The following is a 22,547-nucleotide window of genomic DNA, read 5'->3' on the forward strand; positions in this document are numbered from 1 at the left end:
ATTATAAACCCTATCTCGTCGAAGTTATAGGTGTCCTAGTTAAGGATACTATACTTCTCCTTTATATTACGTATAAGTAAGAACTACCTCTCGATAACGTCTAGATCTTCTATTAGGGCTTACTAACGATCGTATCTACGTGTTATACGAACCTTTAGCTCACGATGCCGCCTAATAAACCTGTCTGTCTAATTAAGACTAGCGGGCTTAAGACTATTCTCTTATAGTAATGAATTGGCTATTACTCGTACACTAGCCTTTAATAGCGAGAAACCTCTAAGATCTAGCTCGAGTATGTACTCAAGTATCACCCTCTCTTCTAGCTCTGTAAGCTTCTTCGAATTGGGCTCGTAGTCACCCCGAGGAGGTCGTCTATTCAATCGATACTCTAGTATAGTTCGAGACGCGTAGTATACCTTTATAGTAAGTCGATTCGTGATTATCGCGTCGCGTTTCGTGGCCTGGACAGTTAAGGTCAGTTTGGCCTCGTTTAAAGACAATACACGCTGTAATAGTGGTTACATAGCTATATCTATAGAAGTGGTATAGTTCTTAGCAAAAGTGGCCCGCTCGGTAGTATAGCCCGCTCGGTAGTGAAGTACGTTAACTATTAATACTATAGCTAGCTCATTTATCGGATCTTAATTCTATTAAGAACTACTTCTTAAAGGTTAGGGCGTTTATCTATAAGCTCTACCTTATAAATAAAGACGCTATTATTTAGAGAGTACCGGAAGTATAGAAAGCTCTTATTATACCTTAATATATTAATACGTTAATTTAAAGTATACTATAGCGAGTTTTAGTAGTAATCAACGTAGTAGGCAGGCTAGTATAATATTAAGAAGAGCTAGAAGTAAGGTAAATAGATAAGAATAGCTTAGATAGTTACTATAGCTTATATAACTTAGTAGTAATAGTAGTAATAATACCCTCATTTAGCTTTATATCGTCTATACTAATAACATAATTAGAAGAGGTAATGTCGAAGCCTGCTATTCGATAATGAGGTCGGTTATACTACAGATTAGTAGGGGAATGCCCGGATTAAGAACGAGCCGCGCGGAGCCTATCTCGGACTATCCACGTATGCAAGCAACACCCTGTATGCTGCAACAGCAGAATAATGCAGGTACACACGCGCAAGTGCTCTAAGAAAGGAGCAGGCGCTGCTTGACGGCAACAACGATCACCAGCAGTCTCTTCACCAACGACAATAGTTGTCATTCATCTCTGTGGTTTCACTCATCAACCTTCGGTCAACCGCTCTCGAGGTAGAGGACACACGCAGCTTACACCGCATCTGGCGTGCTGCTCGCGTGTCAAGCATGTCCTGGCATCATGCGGGACCGGTGCTCGAGCGGGTCATGCATGCTGTGCAAATGCGGTGTGGAGTGGAGACGGTAGGGGAAAGGTGAAGAGTGGACAACCATCATTTCATTCATTACCGTGCATCCCTGTTGCCGACAGACTGTGTGCGAGGCTATGCCCAGTCTATCTATACTGTGTATTCAACACTCTGGCGAGACCTCTAAGTACATCCATCTGATCAACAGGATTCGACGTGGAAGCTCGCTGCTTGTCTCGTTCTTCCAATACATGCGCTGCATCGGCCAAGGAACGCTCTGCAATGCGCTCTGCAGTCTCCCGCGCAGTACTGAGAGCGTGTATTCCATGCGCGAACTGATCGACCGAAAACTCAAGGTCTTGGGATATCGATTTCAAACGTTCGTGAAGCGTTTCTGGTTGTATAGCTGATTCTGTTTCGGGTTGTTGGAGCTGTTCAAGAATATGGCGTTGCGGACTGTCCAGCACATCGAGTCGTACTGGTGACATTTGTCCTGTGTCCACAGTGCTTGATTCGGGCTGTGTACTGAGTGTTGCCGCCGATTGAGCTACTTTGTCCCATTCAGCACGCTCAGCTGTTAGCCTGCAATGTGCATTAGCAATCAAGCCCGGGTCAATGCCGGAAGCAGCACACTCACCGTTCGAGCTCTTTCTCCAATTCTTCGGCTTTCGCAGCATTCGTTAGGTTCCTTGGGTTCGGTTTCTTTCGCAATGGTATTTGAGGAGGCACAGAGTCGTCTCGCGAGAACCAGTCGCTGAGCGTGCCTCTCGTGATCAGATCCTGAGCAAGTTCGTCCTGGATTGCACACGCTGGTCTTGTATTAGCGTTGAAGGCAATGATACCGGCATTCTACGCACCTATCTGCGAAGCTTGAAGCTCAGAGCTGAGCTGCGTATTGCTTTCCTGCGGCGGGTCGGGCTTTAAGCGTAAGGATCTGGTGCCACACCAGCCAAGTAAGCAGCGCATGCGTCGTGGTTCTGTAAGATCGGCTGATATATGTTTGAAGAATTCTGAGGTGGGGACTTCGGGGTGTGGTAGAGCTGTAGGAGGATTGTTGTCAGCATATGCTTTGTGTTGGCTGAAGATGGCTTTGGCAAACGTCGACTGACTGTCGAGGTCATATGCATCCGAAGATGGCGACCTGAGAACATGCCCGCCGCGTTGACCGTGCGATCTTGTTGTGGGAGAGATTGGCCAACCTCTTGACGCCTCTGCTTGGCAAGGCGTCAGGTGAGAACTTATGCGTGCACGGGAAGACTTACCATGACCTCTGCCCTCGTCAATTAGACTGCTCGCACGTTTGCCACGCATGCCAGCACTGCTCCTCCGATGGCCTTCGGCGCTGTTCTTTCTCATCTCCTTGTTCCTGCGAATCACGGGCGTGTCTGCGAAAGGAAGAGAGATCGTCATGACCTTTTCTTCCTCTACTCCATTGACTCCATGCTTGCGCTTCTTCTCAACGGTAAGAGGTTGCGCCTTTTCCGGGTCTAGAGCTCGTTGGACATCTCGATGTGGCTTCACAGGAGCAGGCTCCTGCAGTGATGATTCCTCTGGCGCACCAGGAGCTGTTTCATTGTCGTTGGACAGCCGTTTGCTCCTCCGTACCACCTTCTCCGCTACCTCGCGCTCGGGTGTTGCTGGAAGCTTCCGACGAGTCTTTCGTTGCGCGGTCTTCACAGGCTTGTCTTCTTTACTTGGCAGCAACACTGGTGCATTGCTGAATGGCTCCGCTGGAACAATGGGAGCACCTTTCGGCTTCTCACTCGTGGCTTTCTCGGTCTCCTTGGCTCCCTTTGCCTTGCTCCGCTTCCCTTTCGTGAAACTGAATCCTTCGTCGTCCTGGTCGTAGACTAGTGCGCGTGTTAGTTGGCATTCTCCAGCTACTAGCCCAGCGATCTTACCCTTACGACCCTTCTTCGATGGAGCTTTTGCAGTGTCGCCATCTTGCTGCTTCGTATTGATGGTCGTGGTGCTGACTCCATTGGCCTTCGACCTCTTCGCAGGTGGCTCATTCCCTGCCTCGCCCTCGTGCGGAAGTCGCGCACTGCGTCTCTTCTGCGTACCGCCTCCGTTCATTCCAATGACTTCCAGTGGCGATCGTGTCAGGACCATAGACATCTCTCTGCAGCGCGAATGTTGCTCAGGTCGCGTCGACGGAAGGTGCGCGGTGGGGTCGCGTGTATGAAGCGCTGTCTTGCCGGTCTCGCAGATCGCACGTGCATGTACGGTGTTGCAGCACGCGCGAAAAGACTCCAACTGTCGCGTGCAATGCTCGGTCGCCGCGTTCACGCGGTAAGGATGTCGTTGTTTGGTGCAGGTGTTGCGCCCACCTTCCTCCAAACATCGGCTGGACTTCCCGTGCGCTTCCCGCCGCGCTAGACCAGGATTGCAAAGTCACGACAGCCGAGACCGCGCCGTCATCTCGAAAACATACATGTACATGCAGAGCGGTGGTCTTGTCTTGTCAAAGCATCACAACACAACAAATATGGGCCGCGAGCTGATCCAGCATCCGCTCGAGCGCGCAGATGGCTCTACAATCTTCTCAGACGGGCTCTACACCGCCATCGCTGCTGTCAACGGGCCCGTCGAGGTTCAGCGACGTGATGAGCTGCCAGAAGAAGCTGCCGTTGAAGTAAATTTGAGGCCGCTGTCAGGTGTTGGGGGACCACGCGAGCGGTGGCTCGAAAGTGTGCTACAGCCGCTATTCAAGAGCATCTTGCTCGTCCACATGCATCCTCGCACACTGATTCAGATCACGCTCCAGATCACCAAAGAACCCAGCATCAAGCTTCGACGATCTGATGCCGACATCTCCATCATCCCGACTCTCATCAATGCCACGTTCGCTGCACTAGTCGATGGTGCTCTCCCTCTTACAACGACATTGAGTGCCGTGCTGGTAACGGTAGACAAAGCAGGACAAATCAAAACGGCCCCCGAAGGGAAGGACATCGCGCAATGTGCGAGCATACATGCAATGACATTCAATACGAAGAGCGAGCAGCTCCTCGAACAGTCGTCTGGCTCGTTTGAGCTCGATACGTGGGATGCGGTAGGAAGCTCAGCAAAGCGCGCCTGTGTCGCGGCCGTTGCAGCATGCAGCGAGGATCTTACAATGAACGGCGATGGTCAAACGGAGCCGTGGCTGAGGCAGGTACTGCACGATCGTGCCAGGAATGCGAACGCATGGCGCGATTCCAGCTGAGAGCGAGGTCGTAGTAACGCGATTTCCAAGGTATCACGCGGCAGATAACAAGCGCTGGGTGGACATGGAGACTGCTCGAAAGAGCTGTTCGAGGACACAGTGCAACCTGTGGCGTGGTTGGCAATTCAGCAGAGAGTCGTTCAGCATCATGTCGGCCGTGGGAGCTGCATGAGGAGCAGACACCGGCACCGCCAGCAGCTGCACATTCATCCAGCAGTCAGTAGCTCATTATACTGAAAGAGCCAACACACATTGATGGTGCAGTATACGCGCAGAGCAGAAGTGCAGCTCTCGCGTGGCGTTTCACATGTGCCACTTCAGGTGAAGCAGGCACGATGTGCGCGACTTCCTCATAGAAGGCAGGCACGAATAGTGCAGACCGCTACCTTCGAATTTCCACTCTTTCCTCTCCTCCCACCAAACTCTTCATTCATCATTGCACCCCCGAATTCGCGAGCAGCAGGCAACGCCATGGGGTCAAGCAGAGGCGACGCCTCGATCCAGCAATTCTTCCTGCCAACACCGAGCACATCGCCCACCAAGAGGTACGTTTCTGAAGGGTATCAGACAGTGAGCAGTGGACTAGGGTGGACCGCGCGAGACATGCGCTGCACGACGCGATCCGCCAACGCCATAGTCAGTCACTGCCATGTGGTTCTTGGGTATGGCTGACACGCTTCTGTTGGTAGGCCGGAGCCAGCTAGCGGAGATGGCTTCACCGCCGAGGAGGTTCAAGATGTCCTGGCACCAAAGCTCAGGGAGTGGTATCCTGAGCAAGAGTACGAAGACTGCGAAATAAGTGCTTTGGAGCCAGGACCCAGGGCTGTGACATTTATGGGTCGTGTCGGCAATATCTTTGATGTCGCCAATACGCAAAAGACTCCACGCTCAGCCAAAGGCTGCATCAAGATTTGCCTGAAGGATGGCATGGCTGCGATCACGGTAGAACCTTGCAGTCAATCTTCCGCACATCATGCGCTGACCGTCCCAGGTTCGCATTTGGTATGCATCCCGTGTACCCAGTCTTCGCTTGGGCTCGCTTGTCAGCATCTGGACAAGTCACAGTAGGTGCTTCGTCACATCAACGATAGAACACAACGTACTCACTTCCAGCAGTTAGCAATGGCGAAAACGGCACGCTCTCAAGCTCAAGCGCACCACTGTTCGCCTCTCTATTTCCAGAGCGTGATCGCAACTGTCACATGATGATTCACGAGAATAGCGATGTGGGCACATACAAGACACCTCTAGCATATCGCCCAGGCTTGCCATTGAACGGCCTCATGACTCTGCAAAACTTCATCGATGGCGGCTACGATGTCGTCGATGCCAAGGTCTTGGTGGTCGTGAAGAGCATTGGTGCGAAGAATAGAAGTACGTCCAATGTTCTGGTGAGTAGTGTTCAGCTACGTGACAGTCCTGCTGACCTCCTCTGGAGTTACCCGCAAGGATGAGTCAGTCACGGAGAACATCAATCTACAGGTCCAGGACGACACAGCCGAGGCCACGCTTGGCTTATGGGGCACAGCCGCAGCCTCTCCCTTGGGCCTCGAGGCGGGCGTCACCAAGACTGGCTTGGAAGCAGTGAGTGCACGTCGGGGCTGGAAAGCTGGCGAAACAATCCTCCTTATCCAGGCACCTGGATGGAAAATCGGAAGAACGGTGAGACCTGCCGGTCAGAACACGTGCTGATTAAGAAGACTGACTCTATAGACATATCTAAGCCTCACGGCCGCCTCCATCGTGGATGTAAACCCGAGCCTTCCAGACACGGACTGGCTTCGACATTGGTCAATACGGCAACGCAGCAGAGAAGCCACCAACCCGGCATTCCCAGAGGACACCTTCGACCTCGATGCAGTAACAGCAGGCCCGATTCGTTGCCTCTTTACACTCGCAGACCTTGACGATTTCGCCCGTTGCGCACCCAGTGAGACCTTCCAAGGCTACCTGAGTCTGATGATCATGGAAACGAAACTCCTCGGTATCTGGAAACGTCATCAGCTCTTGTCGGGCGAGTGCTGCAATATCCCTATCTATGCTAATGCCCTGACATCTGTATGCAAAGGCTGCGACAAAGAAGTCGGCTTGAGGCTGAATCCGAAGATTCTTGGTCAAGTCATGGACGAGACAGCCGTCATAGCATCTGGACGACTGCTGTTCTGTGATGCCGCTTGGCGAGAGTTACTGGGCAGAGACACTCAGGATCTACTGAAGCTGGGCGAAGACGAGATGAAGTACTTGTCCGACAGGTTGCTGTTCTGCCGAATCACTGTGATGTTCGGCTGGACAAGCGACGAGACGAAGGCAGGAGGGCGAATCTGTGTAATGGGTATCCGCAGCTGATGCGAAATGCTAAGATGCATGTGAGGATGGTTGATTGCTATAGTACTGTCGATGATTTGCTGGAATGTGATGGGCAGCTCAAAGCAGATATCTTCATGGAAGCTATGGGACGAATGCTTGATTTGAAGTCCTCGCAGGCCCCTCAATCATGTCATTGCCATGTCTCGTGGCTGCGAGAAAAGGGGAAATGGCAGCGTTGCGTCCGTGGTCATCAGGTACTAGAAGCAACATCGGAGCTCGGACTGAACCCTCAAAAGCTCGCGTAGCGGCAGGGCACTATCATCCCTAGCATGCAACACGCCGAATCAAGTGCTTGGACACGGGATGTCCGGTACAAGTCGGTAAGTAAATCCACCCAGCAAGTAGTAGCTCCATGGGGAATGCACACACGATCCTGGATTGTGGAGACTGCCGTGCTGCGTTGGGCTTCTGTGGCAAGGGCATGTAAGACAAGCCGAAGCAGTGCACAGTGGTGAGTGGAGTCGGAATCGAAGATCGATGATGGGATGCATGTAGCATAGCATGGGACTTGACGGGCGTGACGGGCTGCCATCAGAATGCTGTGCGGTTGAAATGGGAAGCTTTCCTGACCCTGAGGTCACGACATCGCGTGACAATTAAGCAGGGGGCTCTTCGTCAAGTGCTTGCAGCGGGCACCGCAGTACTGAATGCATGTGAAGGCTTCCTCTAATTCGGTCATAAACCCATGCCAAATAGATAGAGCCCGTGCTTGTTATAGAAGCGAATTGCTGTGAAGTGGTGATGTAAATGCTGCTCTGAGCGCCTACCCGACCCTATCCTCTGGGTGTCCCGTCCTTTGCAACGCCAGTGCGGACTTCGCCTGATACGCAGTACAAACTTCAAATGTGACCTCATCCACGCAGTAGGCTCGGCAACCTTCATCACCGACTAGGAGGATGCCCTGCCTGCGTTGCGCTCCGTACTCGCCGACTTTCCTCTCTGATCAACCTCTCGACCAGCTGTTCTGACGACGTAGTGTCGCTCGATGTAGGGCGCGCTCCAGCAAGAAGATAGCCTCCGTCTTCTTCGAGTTCCAAGGGCGTGACTGGGCCGGGACTGCCTAGCGGTTGCAGGCGGGGGCTCCTGGGCTTTCCAGCTTGGCTCGGTGAGGTACCACGAGCAGCTGCAGAAAGCATCTCTCGTTGATTGAAGAAAAGCTGCTTTTGCGCATCGCTATATATTCTCTGATGCGCTCTCGGTGACACAGGCGGTTGCGGTGATAGTGTACCATCTGGCGTGGTCTGCATGCTGCTATGAGCAGATGGAAAGTTTGCCGGATGAAATCTGGGTAGCGATCTAAAGGCAGGGTCAGTATACGAATACCTCATGCTAGATTGACAGATCCTTGGTATCAAAGCCGAGCCAGCAACGTCTCTCAGCGGAGTTCCGAGAGACACTGCTCTGAACTGACAGTGTCGTTGTTTCAAACAACTGAGCCAGCTCGAGAGGTTGCTAGCTTAGCCAAGACTGCATGGAATCCTCAGAATTACTTACGGGAGTTTCAGCGAGTTGTTGGGAGCTCGTCGCTGGTTGTTGCTGTTTGTCCTCGAATGAAGGGGCCGCTGTGTTGTTGTTGGCGGTTGTAGGGTGTCGAAGTGTGATGATGAGGTCCTCGGAGACGTGGGCCGCATGGCTGGAGATGTGCGTGGCGAAGGCATTGTGGTTCTGACTAACGGCGAAGTCGCCTGTCGAAACGGCTTATTGGAGGTTGGAGAGAGAGTTGTGTGTCGAGTCTGGGGGTGAGAGTCGTTGGTCGTGTAAGACATTCGATGCTTTGGGCAAAGAGCTGAGTCGTGAGAGCGGTCTTGTTGTACAGAATGATGGCCAGCAGCTGCCAGCAGTTTATTTGCGATGCGCAGCCAACAGTGGAGCCAGCCGCAGAGTCGGTATTGTGGGCCGTGATTGATGAGCAAGGCGCCTGCGTGTGCCACGTCGGTTTACCAGCAGGGCAATTGATGGACCCCTCCAACACCCGCACACCAGCGAAGGAAGCGAGCAACCGGTCGATCAGCCGTCGTGTCTTGTGCGATTCTTGAAGTGGATGTTGCGGCAGTCGTGCTCTGTCTCGCAGCATACAAGTAGGTTGATGTTGAGGAGTGAGGAAATGATGCACTGCTGTGCTGCCGATTTGCATTCCAATCGCACTTTCTGATAAGAATCTCGGGCAAGTCGGGTGTCGGGTGCCTTTTGGACCCTTGAAGCTGCTGTGGGGCTGCAAGTGTGAGGTTGTTCCTGCTTTGTGAAACGGTGCGGACAGTGTGCCGGGACGCAGTAGGACTTGCGGTAGATGATAACAGTCCTCACCTCCCTATTGACGAGCTCCAGCCAGCCGCCAGTGATCAGACGAAGATACATGGAGCCGTCACCACCGCTCACACTAGTCACGAGATGTTTCCCGCTTGACACAGATATGATGGACACGAGACGATGACGCTGCCGCTGGATGAGGTTAGCTGCCCGCTGCATCTTTGTCTGTCCAACTCGAAGCTTAAAGGACTTTGCAGGGTCTGTGCATTTTGGGACATGGCGCGAGTGAAGGAGGCGCTCTCGCGGCTTTCGCGGATAATCTGTCGCTTTGTTCTCTGAATGACAACATCTGCACCTTGATCTCATCAGCAGACCAGTAGGCAGCGCAGCACTGTCACATCGCACGGTGTGGCCTGGCGCTTCAGAGCATGTCTCGAGATCGGCGTTCGCAGGGCCAGAAGATCGAGCTGGAGTGCCGTGAGTCGGCACCCAGCACACGAGAAGCGGCAACAATACCGAGTCGCGCGCTTGCAGTAGCACATCCATCCTCACATTCTCCCGAGGACATAGCCATGATCTGAGCATGGTTGGCAGCAGCCATGGCCTGTTGTATAGTGACAGGCTGAAACAACCAGGACAACACCCAGCCTGCCGCCCTCCTAATTCGTGCTACCCTTTCGACTGTGGTGCGATTCTCTTGGTGTGTGCAGTAACAGAGGTCTGCTTCCAGCAAGACTTGGCGTTCGCCGAAGGATCTCTGCACGATGTCACAGTACTTGAGCCGCAGGAAGCCAAGAGCAGCCACTCGCTTTATCCATGCCAGTCACGCTGTGTTTGACCATAGAGAGGGTTTGAAGATGGTTGGCTGGGCCAGTGGGTGGCCGTGGAGTGTCGTCGAAGCGGTATGTGATGCCAGCAACGTCTAGTCGCTCATCTGATTTGTCGCCGGATACATACTCTCGGCTGCTGCCAGTAAATGAAGCCTTGGTTAATTCGATGCCAGAGACCTCGTCGGGTACTTCGGTACTGCAAGGTAGCTTGATATGAGCAATTCGCCGATCTCGACTGGATCGGATTTTGAGGGGACAAGCTTAGGATGGATGTTGCCCCAGCTCACTGCCACAGTGTGGAATGTTTGTTCGTGTAGCGAGCACATCTCCATGGACAGACGAGCCCCGCGGTACTACCTGCCTGTTTGATGCAGCTTGTTGCTTCGTGGCCGATCCAGCATCGTGAGCAAGCTGGCGATAACATAGGAGCGGATGGCCAGCTCCTGCCTGTCCTGGCAGTAAAAGTGACTGTATTACGAGGTCGTCATCCCGACAAAGATATCGTCTCCTGCTCGGGCTGTGCGGGTCAAAGTGATCATTGGGACGACTTCGTGATTGCATGATGTCCGTGGGCTTAGATGGATGTCGGCGTGTGAAATTCTACGACCGAGTGGGTATCAACTGTGTTCAAATACCACCTAACCATAGGAGGTAGTCTCGCGCATCGCAGAGCGAGAGAGCCTCGAAAGCGTGCACTCATCAGCAACGGGCTTCGCCTCAGTGAGAGCAGACTCTTTGAGATTAGTGTGTGGGAGCTCCGACCAATGACAGATAAGTAATGAGCCGAGGAGCGAGAACCCAATCTGTGATGCCTGCCTGATGTTTGCCTTACTGACACCCAACCCCGAAACGTGCGACTTCTTATACAGCGGGGGCTCCCGTCGGGCTTGGCGTCGAAAATCCCACTGCAGGAGCGACCGGCTTGTGTTAATTCTTCTTCTCGCACGCTTTACAAGCAGCAACGACGACCAACAACCGCCACGATGCCTTTCGTAAGTGATATACCGCTGGCGTGCAGCATCACTCCTCACCTCAGCGCGGCCCCAGTGGCAGATTGAGATAGAGAGTCACCGCAAGATGCTTCGGATTGGGAATCTGAAGCGCCAATTGCTGACTTGTGGATGATCGCAGACCAAGTTGGTCAAGAACTCGGCATACTTCAGGTGAGTGCAGACGCTACTGACGCTGCCATTGACCGCACTTAACACCCTATAGCCGCTACCAGACCAAGTACAAGCGTCGCCAGTCTGGAAAGACCGACTACTACGCCCGCAAGCGCCTCGTCACCCAGGCCAAGAACAAGTACAATGCGCCAAAGTACCGCCTAGTCGTCCGCTTCACCAACAAGGACATCATCGCCCAGATCATCACCTCTGAGATCACCGGCGACAAGGTCTTCGTCTCCGCCTACGCCCACGAGCTCAAGCGCTACGGCATCACCCACGGTCTCACCAACTGGGCCGCCGCCTACTGCGTTGGTCTCCTCATTGCCCGCCGCGCACTCAGCAAGCTCGACCTCGCCGACACTTTCCAGGGTGTGGAGGAGCCAGATGGCGAGTTCGGTCTGACCGAGCCAGCCGAGGTTGATGGTGAGGAGCGCCGTCCATTCAAGTGCTTCCTCGACGTCGGTCTCGTCCGCACCAGCACCGGTGCCCGCGTCTTCGGTGCCCTCAAGGGTGCTTCCGACGGCGGTGTCTACATCCCACACTCCGAGAAGCGTTTCCCAGGCTACGACATGGAGTCCAAGGAGCTCGACGCCGAGACCCTCCGCAAGTACATCTTCGGCGGCCACGTCGCTGAGTACATGGAGACTCTTGCCGACGACGACGAGGAGCGCTACAAGTCTCAGTTCCAGGGCTACATTGACGACGAGATTGAGGCTGACGGCCTCGAGGAGCTGTACGCCGATGCACACAAGCAGATCCGCGAGGATCCATTCAAGAAGGATGAGGATGAGGGCGAGAAGAAGTCGAAGGATCACTGGAAGGCCGAGTCGAAGAAGTTCAGACAGGTCAAGCTCACGCACGCCGAGCGCAAACAACGCGTGCAAGAGAAGATCAAGGCTCTCGCCAGCGAGGCATAATCGGACAGCTACGAGCCATGATCGTTTTCGTTTTCCGCAGCACGTCAGACAAGGCTTGCATGCCCGGCGTTCAAAAGGGGCTGGGCAGAGGCAGGCGAAATGAATGCGAAGGCTTGCGTGATGATATCCCACATAATTTTCTCTCTCATTTCCCTCTCATTGTGCGTCGTAATATGTCGTCAATGCTCATGCGCTACCACAAAAGGAGCACGTATGCCCTCTCCCAAACAGTGCTAAACTCGTAACATCATTTACGCCGTGGCCGCGACTTTGCGTCACTGTACAATGAAACGTCCTTGTCAGTGCAGTGCGGTCCTGTACATCTCCCGCCAAAGCCTCCCTACTCCCGCCTGGCGTCCTGCGCCACGTTCATTCGTGCTTTCATCTGAGCCTCCTTGAATTGTTCCCATCCTTGCGGATCTTGTTCCTGCATAGCCCTGAGATCTTGCAGGTTGGCACCTACCTCCTGTAATGCTGCGTCCCAACTACGATTCTCGACCACAGATTTGAGCTCGGGCCCAGATATAGAATCGAGCTTCTCCTTAACCGCCCTCAGACGCTGGAGTTCCCCAGCCTTCCACGGAATAGAGTCGTCCTCCGGTGCTACGGCAGAGGCCGGTGAGTCTACCACGTTGCGACGGATGCGCTGTCCAAGACGATGTAGGTGGCCCTCTTCCATGGCCAGGGCGCGAGATGCCAGTGACACGTCGCTGTTGTGTCGAGAGACTGCTGGACGGTAGCGGCCGATATCATCCTCGTCGTCAGAAATGTTTGTGATTTCTGTTCCTGCAGTACTGACAGAAAGAGGGCCAGACTGTTCTGTGACAGAAGACGACAGCGAGGGAGGCTGGTTTGGTGGAGGGGGTGCAATGCGGGTCTCTGGGTATTCCTCTTCGAAGCGCTGGATCATGCTTTGCAGGGTCTGGTCCAAAAAGTTGAGTCTCCTGAAAGCCATTCCGTCACCAGTGTTGGCCTCTTTAGCGAGTGCCGGCTGCAGCCTCGCGCGAATCTTCCGAGCACTATCCAGTAAATTCTTGCTCATTTTCTTGGCTTTGAACTGCTGTTGCTGATCTAGACCCGCGGATGAGCCCGGCCTTTCTCGAGGTGTTCTAGTACCGGTTGAAGGTGGACCTGCGACACTGGTACGACGAAGATCGTCTGCCTTCTCGCCAAGGACATATTGAAGTGCTTTGACCACCCCAGTCCCACCAACAATGTAGTTGTCGTCTGGTGCGGGATCATCGTTGTCGTGATTTTGGAAGTTGCCTTCGACGTGGCCCACCAGATGCATGAGCACATCGGGCACTGCAATTTCTCTCAAATGTTGTTCCCCACCATGCGATTCAGTGAGCGATGCAGCCGCATCTGCGGTCATGGCAGCGATATCTCCAGTCGCTTCAGCGACGGCAAATCTCTCCATGTTGCGTAATGAATAGGCAACGACCTGCTTGGCCAATGCCTTCACAACCTCACTGTTTTCAGGGCTTGGTACCTGTTCACGAGTCAGTAAGATCGCTGATTGCTTCGAGCTTGTCACACTTACATCGATATCAACGCAGATTAAGGTATTTGACACTCTGACCGCGGCCATATACGAAGCATATAACGCACATGCTTCCTCTTGGTTAGCCTCGTCCTTGGCATGTGCAAGAGCAGTAAGCTGCGGATTCTCCAGAATGTTGAGATGAGCAAGCTGCGGGCCTTCTGGAAGCACATCTGCGAGTGCAATGGCCTGCTTGGGGCTCATCGACACATCAGCCAAGTGTAACCGCTTGAGAAATTTCAATTGACCAATGTAGCGCCGCAGTAGTGATATCGTGCCATTGTCATTCAAGCAAAGGTCGCGATTGTGGCTGAGGTCAAGAAATCTGAAGTTTTGCAGTTTGACCAACGCCGAAAATAGCGGCTTGATCGATGCAGTGTTTAGGTTGCAGGCAGCCAGCGACAGACCCCAGCAAGGAGTACCGGACCTGCTGTTGAGCGCTTCTGCTATCAGGCCAAGCTTGTTGCGAAGATCATTACCGCCCAAGTCTAGTCCGCCGCAGACACCAGATTGCAGGTAATGCAATACAGCATCGAGGCCTTCGTCGTCCAGCTGGGTACCCGCAAGACCAAGCCTGTTGACGCCGCAGACGATGGCACCATCGACAACTTTTCGGATTTGGGACGCTTTCAAGCCGCACTCCGAGAGAATGAGCTCTTCCAGCTTGTCTCCACCCAGGCGCTGACTCAAGCACTTGAAGAACGTCTCAGCCGCTTCGGTCTCCTGGCCAGAACACCGGGAGTCCTGCTGTGGACTCTTCAAAGATGGGCCTGGGGTTCCAGGAGGTAATGTGGTGGGAAATTGAATCATCGAAAGGTCGATGGCTTTCAGTGAACGGCACATGTAGAGGAAAAGGCTGATATGTTTCCATCCAGCTCGTGTAATCCGAGGGTTGTTCTTCATATGTAGCTTCTCGATGACGCCAGACCGCTCTTGGTGAGCCACAACTCGAGCGTTTTCTCGGTGCTTGGGAGACATGCTCTTACGCTTCGAAGGCTCTGGCTTCTTAGCTGCCAATAAACCAGCTAAGATGCATCGTAGCCCTTCGTCGCTCAGATCCGCGTCCTCTAGCAAGAGCCGTTTGACTGCCACCACGGCCAGCCAGTCACCAAGCGTGATCATATCAGCAAGCTGTAGTCTGGAGCCGGTCAGGTCCAAGGTATGGACGACACCCGGTTCAGATGGGGCACAGCAAGTGGGTGCCATTAGCTGTTCCGTGATTCTTTTCAAGATAGGAGTCTCTCGCAGTTGGCAGCATCTGCGGTATATACGCACTGGGTCGGTAGTAGGTCGATCGCGCTTAGCGTGTGGGTGAAGTTGAGTACTGCCATTTTGTCCGTTCGGGAGCAGTTGGCTATCTGGCAAAGAGGATGGGATAGTATCTGCGTCCATCCGAGCCGCGACATCTGCGTCCATCGAAAGCTCCACTGGGATTGATCCATTTTCCTCAGCTCTTCTTCGTCGCTTCTCCTTTCGCTCTTTTCGCTCGTCTTCTGACTTCTTCTTCTTCTCTCGCGTCCTCTCCGCGGACAGCTGATCCTCTGCTTTCCCGCCAGGCGGGCTTCCATCACTAGAGTTCTTGGTCACGCAGGGTATTTGGTCACCATTGGGTATGTCCCGCGGCACGGGCAGTGGCTTCCTCTGTCGATCCGGTGTCACCCCATCCTCCATTCCCTTCTCCTCTTTCAGGGCTTCCGGATGCTTCATGGCCTCCCCCTCTGCTCGTTCCTTCATCTTCATGTCCTTCTTCCTCCGCCTGCGCTCTTGATCATCCTCGTCATCCTCATCTTCATCCTTGTAGCGCGGGCCACCGGCGATCTCCACGTCCACACAAAATGCGACCTTCCTCAATGTGCTCGTGTCCATCTCTGGGACGAGACATCTCTCCCGATTTGGATCAACATTCAGCACTCGTCGCTCGCAGACCCCGCCTTTCCCGCTGATCCTGGGCGCGCTGCTGACTTGGGAGCCCGCCGACAGCTTGCGCGAGAGGGTGGAGAAGAAGCCCGAGCCTTCCTTTGGTCTCAACGGGATGTACGGTTCGGCTTCCTCGGAGACTTGTGCCACAGCACCCTGCTTAGGAGTGCCATTGCCATTCACCGCGGCAGCCGAGGGCAATGTCGCCTGGGGGCCTGAGCGTTCAGGAGTGGACGATTGAGACGAGGAGAACTTGTTGCTGATGTTGGAGATCCATGAATTGCTCCGCGACTTCCTGCCGTCGGTGCCTCCCCCCAGCTTTTCAGAGCTGGCGCGATTCAGTAGGCCAGGCCGCCGCGACGTCGTCTTGGCAGAGGCAGTGCTCGCAGGAGGCGTGGGCGAAGATGTGACGGGGGCTGAGTTTGTTGCATTCTTGGCCGGCTCGGAGAGCGTCTGGGGAGTCACCGGACTCGGAAAGTAGTCGTGCTTTCTCGTGTCGTGGGCCAGCTGCGGGCTGGGTAGAGGTGACGCTGAGGCCCTGTCGCTATCGCTGTGCGCCAGTGGTGTTTTGGTCGGCGTTGCGGCGACATGCTGCTTCCTCTGGTCATGCTCTGCACACACCAGCGTTAGTATGTAGTCTACAGTATACACGCCTACTTACCCTTCGGGGCTTTGCTGTGGTGCAGCCAGCTCACGTCGACGCCGTGGATGCTCTCCATGTTGCGCCGGGCCGAGAGGAGGTCGTCGCTATTGAGCTGCAGTCGCCATGTCCGCCGCAGAGGGGGAGACTCCGGGCGGTGCGGGTGCGTGCGGCGCAAGTGGTATTGGTGGTGGTGGTGGTGGTGGTGGTGGTGGTGGTCGTCGTCGTCGTCTAGCGAGCAGGCACGTGTGCTGGCGGCTTTGTATCTCTCCGCTGTGCTGCTGCTGTGCATGTACACGCTACCTCGTACACCGCGACCGCGTGACGCTCACAAAACTCGACGGCAATGCGCGAGCAGGACATTGACTGTTTTATCAGCACGGCACACCCCGATCAGCACCTTCATTTCTGCGGCAGACCAACACACTGGCCCACCCCCATCGGCCGAATCAGCAGCACTCTAACAAGGACATCCTCTCAAGCGCGCACCCGAGCCTCTTCATCTTCCGGGTTGCTGCAACCACTTTGCTTCGGACCCCGAATTAGCCTTCACCAGGGCCTCCAGCCGCTCTTCGCAAGCTGACACAGACTGCGGATGAGTTGTTGAGAGACGATCGTCAGGCAGTCCTGACTTGTTATAGGTATCGTCCTACCCCATGCATGCCAAGCAGCGAATATATCCTAGACACTGCTTTCCGAAAAGCATCGTGGTCGACAATTTGCTACAAGTTGATACTGCACTTTACTCACAACTCGCTGTCAGAATTGAGCGATTTCTCCGTAAGCATGTCTATCAACCCCCAGGATTAAAGGCCTGGATGCTATCTATACAGCATCTGTCTGCGCCGGAACGTTATTCTCTACCCGAGAATCCTAGTAGATACAAGGGTATCGGCGAATTAGTGGTCAACATCGAGCGGGAGCGAGGGAAGAAATAACGTTCCGACGCAGACAGATGCTGTATCTTTTCTCCATCTGCATACAGTACAATGCGGCGCTGATGAAAATCAGAGACGAATAGAAAGCATAGCAGAGTTTCCGCTGATTGTTCTGTTGTCTCTTGCGGCAATTAAACTAGCTTCTATACGTGTAAGCGTTGATTGTGATGCTGCTCTCAATGAGCACTGCAATGCTGCGTGTCCCAGTGTTCAATGAGAGCTTGCATCTTGCCTGACATCAAGGACATGAGGCAAAGAGCAAGCGTAAGAATCGACGTACGGCTTTTCTGAATGCTAAGAACCAAAATGGTGCAGCTATCAGTCGAATGCATTGCAGGCTACCGAAGGCAATTTGTTGCGCTCAGAGCTTGCCCTGGCGGCCCGCAATAGTTATGATACTTATACAGCGCATCAACACTGCTTACCAGTCACAGCCACTTTCTGGCTTAACAGGCCTGCTGGTTCGTACATCTTGCCTGGACGGAAAGCGACACCGTCGCTAACAATCTCCAGGCCCAATGGCAAGGCGCTTGACTACGATTCACTCGGCATCAAGAGATTGCAGGGTACGCTTCCGCCTGCCGCGTCCACATTGACGCACATCCTAACGAGTCTCCAGTTCGATCCCTGCGTAGGTCATGCTTTTTGCCGTTCTCAGAACATCCATTGTCGATTGTGAATTCCTCTTCATGTCGCTGTGGTCTACTTTCCTCCACTGTCCTGCTCGAGGTAGACATTGTTTTTGCTTGCCATGGTTCTTACGTATGTAACCAGCGTAACGCTCCATCTTCTAGCGATTGTATTTCATACTTCCGTAGAACGACCAGTAAATCTGGTATCTATGTATGGCCGCCCGTCGTCGACACTGAATGCATATACGCTCATGGAAGAGACGAAAGCCACATCGTAGCCACACATCGTGTTGAGCATTGGCATTCGTGGCGGCTTGCCATGGCTGCAATACATACGGCACTGTTCTACAAGCGTACAGTATCTGCGAGGTCGCTACACATGTCGTACTTCAACGTCTACCTTGGCCATACGGTGAGCCTGTTCCTGTAAGCCCGTAAGCTTAACATCTGCCCAGGTGTACGTCCAGGAGCTATGAACTGTGAACTCGGACGTGTAGGTGTATTTAGTGAACTCGGCGTCACTGCTCTCAATAGGTGGGATACGTGGCGGGCTGCAGAATTGTGGTTTGCCATTATGCCCATGTCAGCATACGCACCCTCGCAACCCACCTCAGGCTGTACTCGGGAGAAGAGTCAGGCCTTCGAGCTTGTACTGTCAGTCCTGCGAAGGACAAACATGTCGGGTATCTCATGTGGGTTGGGCGAACTACATCATGAGGCGGCCGGTTGATAGGAAACCAGAACTGTATTGAAGATCATGCTATGGCCTTGACCCATTCTCAATGGATCCTGCACCAGTAAGCTATGATGGCCGCCGTGGTGCAACCACAGATTCCTCGTACTTCTGTGTGGCACTTTACGCTTGGCCTGCGCGCCTGATCCATCGCCCCTTTCGTCCAGGCGCAGCGAATTGTTTGTCCGCTATCTCGATGTGAGGTCTACCTTCGCTTGGTTATGCCCTTCAAGCGCCTTGTTTCGCCTTCGCAGCTGTTTGCGACGCCTCTATTACTGCTGTCAGCTACCTGTCCATAACTCACAAGCGCTACACCGGCGCCAGTTGTGACATACCTCTTCGTGTAGCGTCCTCTAGCAGTGGCGTGTCTACCGCAGCAGCTGGCAGATGAACGTATCGCACCACACTGCCTCGAATGAAGACATTCTTGACCGAGCTCTGTATTTATAAGGCGTCAGTCTTGATCTTGCCCAAACGTGACCGCTGTGCACCGCAACATCCCATGATTATCTCCAAACCATCCTCCTTCAATCGTGATTCTCCTCATTGTATATCCCTCACTCACCAAATGTGGATACTTCACCTCCTCAACCACAGAGATATCATCCAGCTTGATGTTCAAATATTGATCCACGCTCTTCAATGTTCCTCGGATCGAAATGTCGTTCTTGAGCTCGACGGTGACTTCGTGGTTGACAAGAGTCTTGAAGAAGCTGAAGAACAGCATGATGATGAGATCGGAGTGGGTGGACGTCAACGTGGTGGTGGCGGCATTGTTTGCGACAGGAAGGTGAATGTGACTGAGGTTTGAGATGTCAATGACGCTCGGGCCATCTAGAAGCCTCAGGTGTCAAACAGATCATCAACAGTGAGACAGTAGCACACGAAGGTGAGGACGTTTGAGTGGAATGCGGGTCAGATATGAGAGATAGGTACGGCCATTATTGGTTTGCTGGTATAAGTGTTCATGAGACTTCATCTCCAAAGTTGCACCTCTCCCTATGCCTTCCTCGCCCAGCCAACGAGCAACCTCCATCCAGCGTTGCCCTTGCCTCCCTCCTCCAGTGACTTAGCAACGTTGTCAAGAACGAGCTTCTCGCTTCGACCCATCTCGCTGTTAAGCTTGAGCATCCACTGCTCCCACATCCTAGCGCCGACAAGACCAGTCATGGCGCGAACGTCCTTGGTGCTGCCCGTAAGTGGTGGGGCGTACTCGGTGACGGTGCCGTCTGTAGCAATGGACATCTCGACGTTGGCTAAAGCACCCTTTCCGGAGTCACTCCATTGAGATAACGCATCGGCGACCGGAAGGACCATCCAGGCACGCTTGATCTCGCAGAATCCAGCTCGCTTTAGGCGAGGCAGGAAGCTCTTGCCCGAGCATGGCTCATAGCCTCGAGTCTTCAGGTTGAAAGCGAACTCGACGCCAAGTGCTTGACTTACAGCATCAGCGTGGACGAGCTCAGCGTCCAGCAAGTCAAACTCGAGGTAGCCTCCAGGCTTCAGAACACGAAGGCACTCGCGGAGGGTGAGATCCCACTCATCGGCTGCCGAGCCCTTTGGCCAGATAGTCTTGAGGTGTGTGTAAAGGTTGCGAGCTGACACAACATCGAAGAGGTTGTCCTCGAATGGCAGCTCCCACAACTTTGGTGATGTGACAACGAAGTGGTTCGATGGTCCATCAAGGGAAGCAACATGAGCCTCGGCGTCCGAAGAGACTGTAGTGTACACTGCTGCATCTGGGTGGTCATGAGCGACGGTCCATGCCCAGCTGCAGTGTACTTGACCAGCAAGGTCCAGGATGGAGACATCCTTGCGACCCTTGAAGCTCTGCACGATCGGACTGGTCAACAGCCTGCCGCCATTGACCTCCTTTTGAGCAGCGAGATGCCACGATGATGATTGCAGTTGCTCAAGAGCTTGTCGCTCGCGATCGGCTTTGGCGATGAGTTCTTTCTTCTCATCCTCTGCAGCGACGGGCAGAAGCGATGAGACGGGACGTTGCGGTGCAGGTCGATCGGCATTCGTGATCTCGTATTTGCCATTCAGCTGGTTTGCATGCTGCTTCTGCAAACTCACGCGGTTGACGTGATCAGCCTCAGCTCTTGCCTGACGGTGCGCGAACACATCACGCGCGCGTTGCGAGCGCTTTGTGAGGCGCCATGCTTCCCAGAACGTACCGTCATGGATAGGGGAGATACGCTTCTTGTCAGCTGGGCTTGACGCTGACAATGCCATTGGCGACTCGGTCTGCACATCAGCGAACCGCACGGATTTCTTGCCTGGTGACGTGTCCTCAACGATGAAAGCTTGACCGATGGGAGTGCTTGGAACAGCTCCTTCGACATCTCGAAAGCTCTGCGCAACATGGTCTTCTTCGCAGATAGCTTGCATGTATGCATCTTGAGCAAACAGCCATGAAGCCGTGCGATCAATGTTGGCGGAAGCATTTTGCTTGAGCGCGTCGTCGTAGCTCTCGTCAATTTCCTCAACCTCTTTGACGACATCGGTGGGGGAGAAGAGAACCTTTCGTGCGGTGACTGGGTCTTGTGTGCTTGCTGGAGAGGCAAGTGCCACGACGTGTTCGACAGCGTTATCGGGGCGTACTTCCCAAGGCAAGTTGTAGAACGATGTGGCTGTGCTGGTTGGCAATGGTGGAGCATCGCTTTGTCTGAAGGGCACGCCATAGAACTCGGCGGCGGTGCTGGTGTTCGGCGCGGCGTCTGCATCGGCCCAGGCTTTGCGCGCGATGGTGGAGTCGAGCGAGGCGAAGAAGCCACCAGGCGACGGTACTGATAGTGCAGACAATTCATCGTCAGCCTCATTCGGGTCTCGAGGCACCAAGCTGGAAGTGTCGATCCTGAACCTCCTCGTGATTGGTGGCGAATCGGCGATCTCCTTCATCTCCTCCATTGCTTCCTCAGGGATCTCAATCACGGTTTGCTGTGACTGCTGTTGGTCTTCGCCGTGAATGTGCTGAAGGAGATCGATCGTTGAGCGGCTGAGGCGAACGTTTGGCTCCCATGAGTTCTCGTCGTCCAAAGGTCCCTGAATGTCGGGTGTCGAGGGGCAGCTTGAGATCGCAAGTTCCTCGGATGTCAGGCTACCATCAAGTGAAGGAGCAGATGTGGTACTCGGAACACGTAGGTCACGGTCTTGTAATCTCGAGAGGATCGCTGGCGACAAGCTGACTTGAATGGGCGGAGAAAGCGCTGATGCGGACCTAAGCTTCTCAATCGTCGGCCATTGACCTGGAGATGGGATCACCAGGGAAGGATATCTGGCCTTCGGGTCTTTGCTTCCCACGCGCTTCTTGACTGAGGTTGAGAGCTTGATGGGCACCTCCTCTGAGTCGCTTTCTGAAATGTCGTAGAGCTCGTCGAAACTTCTGGAGCTCCGCTTACTCCAAAGTGAGCTCTGGTCTGACTCGGAATCAGAGTTGCTCATGTTCGTGCTGCTCTCCATGGGAATTGCCAGAGTGTTTGAGACCGCGGCCTTGGGGGTCGGGAAGTCGTCGCTCACTGGCGAAATGACGAATGTTCGTGGCTGTAATCTTTGTGGTGGTGCTCTTCGGAGCGAGACCTGAGGTGCATCTTCTATTACTGTATTACGCGGTCCTTCATTATTGCGAGCCGGCGCGGAGGGTGTGTATGCGGTCGGTTGTAAAGTGATGTTGGCCATGTCTGTTGGCCTGGCTCAATCGCCACTTCTTTTGGGTTTTCTGATGCTTGAATGACTGTATGCCGACCTGCGGTAAGGATGTACAAACTTCGATCAACGAAGTAGTGAGTATGCACGCCGAAAGAAGAAACGAAAGCGGAAAGAGAGCGCAATCGGACCAACACCACGATCAGAGAAAGAGAGCAGTGGGCCGGCGAGGAAGAGTCAGCAGGCTGTTTGGCAGCGAAGGGCCCTTATACAGGCCGAGACGTCTCATCAGCACCATAGCGCCAGTCAAGGTCCGGAGCGCGCAGCAGGGCGGTTAGCAGGATTTCGATACTCATGCGACGGCGACGTGGTCAACGCTGGCGCTAACATTGAGCCGCATCGTGACGCGCATG

At 53.8% G+C, this 22,547-nt stretch overlaps 9 protein-coding genes across 9 annotated transcripts; 3 read left to right on the forward strand and 6 right to left on the reverse strand.

Annotated features, from left to right (window-relative positions):
• Nucleotides 1–1,494: 1,494 nt before the first annotated feature.
• Nucleotides 1,495–3,466, reverse strand: CLAFUR5_00776 (Kinetochore protein mis13; the record flags this gene model as incomplete). The annotated part of the gene is made up of 5 exons (XM_047899924.1): nucleotides 1,495–1,930; nucleotides 1,986–2,157; nucleotides 2,206–2,388; nucleotides 2,611–3,198; nucleotides 3,250–3,466. 5 exons carry the CDS (start codon nucleotides 3,464–3,466, stop codon nucleotides 1,495–1,497), a joined length of 1,596 nt encoding a protein of 531 aa, XP_047757377.1.
• A 370-nt stretch (nucleotides 3,467–3,836) lies between these two features.
• CLAFUR5_00777 (Exosome complex component RRP46) lies at nucleotides 3,837–4,556 on the forward strand (the record flags this gene model as incomplete). Its single annotated transcript, XM_047899925.1, has 1 exon — nucleotides 3,837–4,556. One exon carries the CDS (start codon nucleotides 3,837–3,839, stop codon nucleotides 4,554–4,556), a length of 720 nt encoding a protein of 239 aa, XP_047757378.1.
• A 255-nt stretch (nucleotides 4,557–4,811) lies between these two features.
• CLAFUR5_00778 (uncharacterized protein) lies at nucleotides 4,812–6,902 on the forward strand (the record flags this gene model as incomplete). Its single annotated transcript, XM_047899926.1, has 6 exons — nucleotides 4,812–5,101; nucleotides 5,246–5,498; nucleotides 5,548–5,620; nucleotides 5,673–5,930; nucleotides 5,974–6,218; nucleotides 6,270–6,902. 6 exons carry the CDS (start codon nucleotides 4,812–4,814, stop codon nucleotides 6,900–6,902), a joined length of 1,752 nt encoding a protein of 583 aa, XP_047757379.1.
• A 902-nt stretch (nucleotides 6,903–7,804) lies between these two features.
• On the reverse strand, nucleotides 7,805–8,689 carry CLAFUR5_00779 (uncharacterized protein; the record flags this gene model as incomplete). Its single annotated transcript, XM_047899927.1, has 2 exons — nucleotides 7,805–8,219; nucleotides 8,418–8,689. The coding sequence occupies 2 exons, from the start codon at nucleotides 8,687–8,689 to the stop codon at nucleotides 7,805–7,807; spliced, it is 687 nt and encodes a 228-aa protein (XP_047757380.1).
• A 2,294-nt stretch (nucleotides 8,690–10,983) lies between these two features.
• Nucleotides 10,984–12,083, forward strand: CLAFUR5_00780 (60S ribosomal protein L5; the record flags this gene model as incomplete). Its single annotated transcript, XM_047899928.1, has 3 exons — nucleotides 10,984–10,992; nucleotides 11,132–11,163; nucleotides 11,216–12,083. The coding sequence occupies 3 exons, from the start codon at nucleotides 10,984–10,986 to the stop codon at nucleotides 12,081–12,083; spliced, it is 909 nt and encodes a 302-aa protein (XP_047755594.1).
• Nucleotides 12,084–12,423: 340 nt separating this feature from the next.
• CLAFUR5_00781 (MAP-ous protein 1) lies at nucleotides 12,424–16,475 on the reverse strand (the record flags this gene model as incomplete). The annotated part of the gene is made up of 3 exons (XM_047899929.1): nucleotides 12,424–13,575; nucleotides 13,627–16,154; nucleotides 16,205–16,475. 3 exons carry the CDS (start codon nucleotides 16,473–16,475, stop codon nucleotides 12,424–12,426), a joined length of 3,951 nt encoding a protein of 1,316 aa, XP_047755593.1.
• A 1,651-nt stretch (nucleotides 16,476–18,126) lies between these two features.
• CLAFUR5_00782 (uncharacterized protein) lies at nucleotides 18,127–18,445 on the reverse strand (the record flags this gene model as incomplete). Its single annotated transcript, XM_047899930.1, has 2 exons — nucleotides 18,127–18,304; nucleotides 18,363–18,445. 2 exons carry the CDS (start codon nucleotides 18,443–18,445, stop codon nucleotides 18,127–18,129), a joined length of 261 nt encoding a protein of 86 aa, XP_047755596.1.
• Nucleotides 18,446–18,714: 269 nt separating this feature from the next.
• On the reverse strand, nucleotides 18,715–19,213 carry CLAFUR5_00783 (U6 snRNA-associated Sm-like protein LSm2; the record flags this gene model as incomplete). The annotated part of the gene is made up of 3 exons (XM_047899931.1): nucleotides 18,715–18,755; nucleotides 18,822–18,924; nucleotides 19,052–19,213. 3 exons carry the CDS (start codon nucleotides 19,211–19,213, stop codon nucleotides 18,715–18,717), a joined length of 306 nt encoding a protein of 101 aa, XP_047755595.1.
• A 272-nt stretch (nucleotides 19,214–19,485) lies between these two features.
• Nucleotides 19,486–22,167, reverse strand: CLAFUR5_00784 (uncharacterized protein; the record flags this gene model as incomplete). Its single annotated transcript, XM_047899932.1, has 1 exon — nucleotides 19,486–22,167. One exon carries the CDS (start codon nucleotides 22,165–22,167, stop codon nucleotides 19,486–19,488), a length of 2,682 nt encoding a protein of 893 aa, XP_047755590.1.
• Nucleotides 22,168–22,547: the final 380 nt, after the last annotated feature.

The sequence above is a fragment of the Fulvia fulva genome, chromosome 1 (assembly GCF_020509005.1).
Source record: "Fulvia fulva chromosome 1, complete sequence".
Taxonomy (NCBI): Eukaryota; Fungi; Ascomycota; class Dothideomycetes; order Mycosphaerellales; family Mycosphaerellaceae; genus Fulvia; species Fulvia fulva.